Below are 6,902 nucleotides of genomic sequence, written 5' to 3' on the forward strand. Positions count from 1 at the left end.
TAGAGTAGGAAGTGCCTGCTGAGTTCCCCGAGACAGGGCCCAGCTCTCCAGGGACAAGAACAGTTCTGTTTAAATGTAACTCTCCTCTGAGCAGCGCCAAGTCTGTGCTGGATGGAGCACAAGGCGGTCCAGGGCACTGCCTGTGCCTGTCCTTCCCGTCAGCTCCTGCTGTCACTCAGGAGTCGCTGGGCGGTCCCAGCCAATCAGGGCCTCCAAGCTCACAGCGCTCAATCAAAAGCGCCGGGAGGCGGGTTCTCTGGCCGCCATGCTCCCCGGCCGAGGAAGGCTCGTGGACGCGTCTGCTACGCTGTGGCCGCCGCCGCCGAGACTGTGAGGAGCGCGGCCGCGCTCGGACACCGACATGGTGAGCGCCCAGCCACTGTCCCCAGCGGGGAGCGGCAGCTACAAGGGCTCTCCTCGTCTGCGGGCCCGGACCCGCCGCCGCTGGCAGCGCCCCACTCTGCTGCCGCCACGCAGCTCCGCCCCTCGGCCGCGTCTGCGCAGAGCGCCGCGGGGAGGCCCCGCCTTCCGCGTCTCTGACGTCAGGCTCGCAAAGCTGGTTGGTTGTACATGGGGACAGGTTGCTAAGCTCAAGGTGTTGGGGGCGCCCAAGACCTTCACCTTTGGTGGAGAGTCCACTTTGAGTTAATTTGGTGGAAGTTGTAAACTCTAAGTTTTTTGCTCATGGACGTCTAGGTTGTCGGATAATATTTGTGAAAACCATACTCTCATTTCATTTGCTCTTTTTTGTTTGTTTGTTTTTAATTGACTGTATTGTAGGTTTGTTTTTGGTCTTTTTGTAATGTTTTGTAGGTAGATTTTGTCCCAAATATTCGTACACCATCATGACTTAAATTTTTTGTAAAGATGAAGTTAGTGTTATTTTATGTACTATTTATTTAGAAGTATGCTGAATATCGAGTTTTTTCCCCTTGCTTTAGAACACCTGCTGTTACACAATATGTTAGGATTCTTTTGGGATCGTGTTTTGAATTTGTAGTTTAAATTGAGGAAAGCAACATCATAATGCTGTCTTCTTTTTACCAGTATCACTGCTTATCTCACGATATTTTTTCTTATTTGAAATTTTTTTCCCCACCGGGTCTCACTTTGTCCGTGATTCTCATGGTTGTGACCATCAGAAAACACATATTTCTGGTGGTGAACTGAGACACCACTCAGTAACAACATTACAGTTACAAAGTAGCAATGAAAATAATTTTATGGTAGGGGCTCATCACAGCATGAGGAGCTATGTTAAAGGGTTGCAGCAGTAGGAAAGTTGAGAAACACTAATATGTGTAATCCTGTCTGTCCTTGAACTTGCTTTCTAGATCAGGCTCATCTTGAATTCACAGAGGTTTTTTGTCTCTGCCTCCCAAGTGCTGGTATTAAAGGCCTGTGCCACCATGCCTGGCTTGATTCTTTTTTGAAAAAGAAATTTATCTTCATCTAAAGATCTTTAATACACTTATCAAGTTTTCTTTGTGTCCCCTTTGATCTGTGGTGCTATCCACTCTGTGAAATTGCTAACCATTCCATTGTTCATTGCTGTTGTATTGGAAAATGATGGTGTTCCTGTATTCATCTTGTTTCCACAAGTTTGCTGTAGTATTTTATTAGTTCCTCGAGTATTTGTTGGTCTTGGAATTTCTCTTTGAAAAGACTTGTATTTTATTCATTATACTTTGGAAATTTTTATTTTTGAGATTATAATACAATGACATTTCTCCCTTCCCTTTCTTCCCTCCAAACATTCTCCCATATCCCCTCCCTGCTCTCATCAAATCCAAATTCATTGTTACTGTGCTCATACGACATAGATTCCTAAATGTAACGTGCTCCGTGATGTTACTGGTGTGTATGTTGTCAGTGCTGACTGCTTAGCACTGGACAACCTAGTGCTCTGTCCTGGGGAAGCCCACCTCTCCGGCTTTCCTCAGTTACCTTTTGTTCTTTGTGTAAGGTTGAGGCTTCGTGCACTCGTTCCTGTCCACTTTGGCATGTCTGCTGATGCTGTCTTTGTTCAGCTCCTGTTTGGGTAGACTTTACAGTGGTCAGACTTTTTGAGTGTAACTTCTGATATTAGGAGGAGATGTAGTCTCACAGCAGACCCCTGATCCTCTGATTGTTACAGTCTTTCCACCCAAGACTTGTATTTTTTTAAAACTCAGAGGCTCTGCTGTCCGTTCTCTTGCCAGGTGTATCGTCTACATCTGGTCTTCATGTCTTTTCTAACCCCATGAGCTTAGTGTGGCTGGCTCAAGCTGATTGGTTTAACCAGTGAACAATGGCTGTTGCACTCTTGTCTGCTTGGCTGTGCCTCTTGTGAGCTCTGGTAGCCATAACACTTCCACTGTTTCTCTCTTAGTTGTGCCTGGCATCTGTGGAGGTCTAGCTAGAATGAGCAGTTTCCATTCCTGGCGTGCTTTCACACTGGAGAGAAAAATACGCAGCTCACTATGTTCAGACCCATGGGACCAACTTTTGTTTTTTTGTTTTTTTTTTCGTTTGCACTATCTTGTCATTTTTGCTTTTTGTGAACCATTCTTAAGGCTTTACAGCCTTTCAGAAGTTCATTAGCTCAGCATTTGGCTTTCTGTAGACTTTTCTTCAGGAACTCCAGCTTCACCTGAGTCCTGCCTCATTTACCTTATGTGGTGTTGTGGGTAAACCATGTTCTTTGCTTTGCCGGTCTTTCAGCTTTTCTGCATGGCTTTAAGACTTCAAGGATACACTTTAGCCCATCTCTAAGATCCTTCAGTGGTTTTCCTGCATCATGAGTATCATGTCCCTCTGAGCAGCTCTCTAAAGCTCCGCACCAGTTTCAGGGTCTTCCGTGGAGAAAGTTCTTTCTTAACTCTCGTGAACTCAGTCCCGTCTTGCCTGGTGAGCTGGCCATCATATAGCAGCTCTCTCATTCCCATTTCTTTCATTATCACTTTCTGCTATGTTTTCCCTCTTAACTGACAGGTTCCAGTGCTTTGGGTCCCATAACAGGGTTAGCTTCTATCTAACTTGCATGATATTTCCCTCCTATGTTGCCAATTTTAAGAGGTGTGGGCTGGTCCACACTCTCTGTCTTTTCTACTTTCTTTTCCAAGCCAGAGGCTAATGGAGAGGCTAGCAAACACACATCCCTTCCATGTTATAATTCTTCCTCCATAACATGTTCCCTCCAAGCCGCTGTCCCAGGCTAAGACACAAAGCAGTGGCCAGGCAACTCCACGGGCAGCTTTGGTAATGTTTTCCTACACCCTGTTCTGTTGGGCTGCAGTATTTGCTGTAGACTGCCAACTGTTCTTAGAGTCTATGCACTCACATGGCAGACCCCAGTCACTCAGCAAGCAAGCATGGCACTCACAAGACCACCAGCGTGGGATTCTCCCACAGACACTCGTCCCTTCAGGGGTTCCATCGTCCTCATAGTTCTCACTACCTAATCCATGACACAAGCAACACTCACTATAGCAAGAAGCACTCTACCACACAACATACAGGGAAGGGCAGTGTATGAGAATTCCCTTCAGCCTTAGCCTGGTCAGCCTCAGGGGCAGGCTGTGTTACCCATCGCCAAGACCATGAAATCACTCTTCCCACACTCACCGTTTCTGTCATTTCCGTATTCAGTTGCCAAGTATGTTGTGTGAGACTTTCCTACACAGACACGACACAAGTTCTGCTCACCCCCAGATAGGGAACCAAGGACAAAGCAAAGTAACAATTCTGCCAGTGTCCATCTTGATGAAGCAGCGAGTCTGTTGGTGTTCCAAGGGGGTCAGGGATGAGTAGAGGTCAGCAGCATCATGGAGAAGCCCACGCCCATACAGGTGATGACCCATGAAAGCTGTATCCCTGGAGCACTCTGTGTGCCCTGCAGGCCAGGCCACAGCCGAGCAGGTCTCCTGGCAGTAGTGTTTGCCACGTCTATAAATTGGGGAGTGGCCTGGGAATCTTGGAAATTCCTGCTTTCCCAGCGGGGTGAAATTTACTTCCCAGCTCCTGAGCTTCAGCTTTCATACAGAAAGGAATGTTTCAAGTTGGAGAGAATTGCTACCTATCAGACTATAAAGAATTTTTTCTCTTTTTTTAAATTCAAAATTTTTTGAGGTAGGGTTTCTCTGTGTAGCCTTGACTGTCCTGGAACTCATTATGTAGAGCAGGCTAGCCATGAATTCATAGAGATCTATCTACCTTTGTTTCCTGAGTACTAGAATTAACGGCATGAGCCATCATGGCCAGTCTCATTTACCCATTTAACTGTTGCGGTAGCATGTGTGAAGTAGTGTCCACTAGAGAAGCTCATTAGACTCATTAGCAACAATTTTCTTTCTGAAGGATAATGGAAGTTTAAAAAGTTCCATAGTATTATGTTGAGTAATTTATCCTTTATATTCATATAAAGTCTATCTAAAAAATACTAAGTTTCTCATACCATCAAAATTTAAATGTTGTAGGAGGAATTTCTAAGGACAAACAGGATCTTGCATGCTAGTGTTAAACCTATTCCAGGGACCAGGGGGAGACAGGAAGTAGAGATGCGCTGTAGGGGGAGGACTGCGGCAGAGCAGCAGCCCCTCCTGTGCCCTGAGCCCAGTGATGAGAGCTGTGCCGCCCCGGTGCTGCTTCTCCACATCCCTCAGTGCTTGCAGTACGACTTCCGTGCCGTGGAGGATACGTGTGGATCCCGCAGAGTCGAGTGAACCCGTGCTCAATCAAGTATGTGCAATGTTTAGGCCTCAGTGCGCTTCGAGGATGTGGCTGTGCACTTCAGCCTGGAGGAGTGGGCTTTGCTGGATCCTTCCCAGAAGAGCCTGTACAGAGACGTGATGCAGGAGACCTGCAGGAACCTCGCTGCAGTAGGTAAGGGCGTCCTCCTACCTTTACTCCAAAATTAGGGACCAAGTGTGTGTCTCTTGGTGTCAGTGCTCTTCTAGGATTTGGACTATTGAAAGGGAAGAATGTGGTGAATAAATCAGCCATGTTTTTTATGGATATTGAAGCTAGAAACTATTTTTTTCAGTGATCTCTAATAATTTATCCTAAGTTTTCTGGGACTGCCTTATAGGAAACAGATGGGAAGAGACGAATGTTGAAGACCATTATAAAAATCCTGGGAGAAATCCAAGGTAATTTATATCAAAAATTGAAGCAAAGGTACTTGGAAGAATTTTAATGTCCCATGAACATTTGAGAAAACAAAGACGGCTTTAAGTTGTTTCATCATTTGGAAAATTAGACCTAAATTATGGCACTAAAAGCCAGTGCTGAAATGTGCCCAATGAGTGTTTGTAGAGTGTTTTCTCTTGTAACTGCTGCTAGAAACTTGCATCAGTGAGTACCACTGTTCTGAGAGCCACACCATAGAATTATCAATCCATTTAGTGTCACACTGTTCAGATGTGTCAGAGAGCGCACACTTCACCTGATTTCGGGAGCAGTGTGTCCCATAAATCCAATAAGCAGTTACTAGTAAAGCAACTGTCACTAATGTTCTTGTCCTTTTTCAGAAGTTCCATGTTAGAGACCCACTATGAGAGTACAGACAATGGTCAGAATGAAGAAACCATGAAGTGGATAGCCAGTCTCCAGAGAAGCATGATGACAGTTTTTTCTGGACTAATACCGTATGAATCCAATGTGTACGGAAAGGATTCCTTGTGCCATGTGTCCTCTAATAGGCATGCCACATCTCACCCTGCTTATAAACATGAACATGAGGAATGTGGATCCAAGCAATATGATTTCAGCTCTCTCACTAGCTTTCAGAAGTGCATGGGAGCTCACACTGGTAAGGAGCCTTGTGGATGTGAGGTATGTTCAAAATCTTTCTATTTTCCAAATTCATTAGGTGTACATCACGAGGCTCACAGTGGAAAAATGCCCTGTCAATACAGGGAGTGTGGAAAGACCTCTCTGTACACGCCTGGAGGAACCCACACAACGGGGAAGTTTTATGAATGTAATATTTGTGGTAAAATCTTGAGTTCTTCCGCTTCCCTTCAAAGACATGAAATGATTCACACTGATAAACTCTATAAATGCACATATTGTGGTAAATCTTTTAGATATCCGAAGTATCTTCGATTACATGAAAGAATTCATACTGGAGAAAAACCCTATGAATGTAAACAGTGTGGTAAAGCCTTTAGATTTCCTGGTTCCTTGCCGTTACATAAAAAAATTCATACTGGAGAAAAACCTTATGAATGTAAACAATGTGGTAAAGCCTTTAGATTTCCTGGTTCCTTACCATTGCATGAAAAAATTCATACTGGGGAAAAGCCTTATGAATGTAAGCAATGTGGTAAAGCTTTTAGGCGTCACTATCATCTTCAGTTACATGAAAAAATTCATACTGGGGAAAAACCCTATGAATGTAAACAGTGTGGGAAAGCCTTCCGACGGCACAGTCATCTTCAGAGACATGAACGGACTCATGCTGGAAAGAAACCCCGTGAATGTAAATAACATGCTAAACCCTGTGCACTTCACAGCTATCTTCTGTTACATGAAAGAATTCACACTGGAGGAAAAAATGCAGTCAGCGTAAACAGCGTTGGAAAAGCTTGCACTTACGTGAACTCGGTCATATTAGATGCGAACCCTATGAAGTAGACACTGTGGTGAAGCCTTTACATGTGATTACCAGCTTCAGTTTCATAAATAAATTTATGCCCGAGAAAGCTATGTGGACATTGTGGTGACGCTCTTAGATGTTACACTTGACAGTGACAAAAACCAACTCATTCTGGAAGGAAATCCTGTGGATGTAAATAGTGTGGCCAAAGTTCACCCATCACACACATGACATAACTGATATGTGCGAAGAAAACCTATAAATGTAAATGTATATATATGTATAAACTCCCCTTTTGTAGACAAGAACGCTTTAGTTCTTT

At 44.4% G+C, this 6,902-nt stretch overlaps 1 protein-coding gene across 4 annotated transcripts; it reads left to right on the plus strand.

Annotated features, from left to right (window-relative positions):
• Window positions 1-261: 261 nt before the first annotated feature.
• Window positions 262-6,690, plus strand: LOC129685354 (zinc finger protein 709-like). 4 transcript variants are annotated; one of them, XM_055618864.1, is made up of 5 exons: window positions 262-364; window positions 4,737-4,863; window positions 5,069-5,129; window positions 5,511-5,814; window positions 6,498-6,690. In XM_055618864.1, the coding sequence occupies exons 1-5, from the start codon at window positions 362-364 to the stop codon at window positions 6,513-6,515; spliced, it is 513 nt and encodes a 170-aa protein (XP_055474839.1). In that variant the 5' UTR covers window positions 262-361; the 3' UTR covers window positions 6,516-6,690. The 4 variants fall into 4 exon arrangements, with proteins under 4 accessions (XP_055474839.1, XP_055474838.1, XP_055474837.1 ...); XM_055618863.1 differs by having other exon boundaries at window positions 5,511-5,791; XM_055618862.1 differs by having other exon boundaries at window positions 4,644-4,863; window positions 5,511-6,690.
• The last annotated feature ends 212 nt before the right edge of the window (window positions 6,691-6,902 follow it).

The sequence above is a fragment of the Psammomys obesus genome, unplaced genomic scaffold (assembly GCF_907164565.1).
Source record: "Psammomys obesus unplaced genomic scaffold, mPsaObe1.curated_primary_1811, whole genome shotgun sequence".
Classification (NCBI taxonomy): Eukaryota; Metazoa; Chordata; class Mammalia; order Rodentia; family Muridae; genus Psammomys; species Psammomys obesus.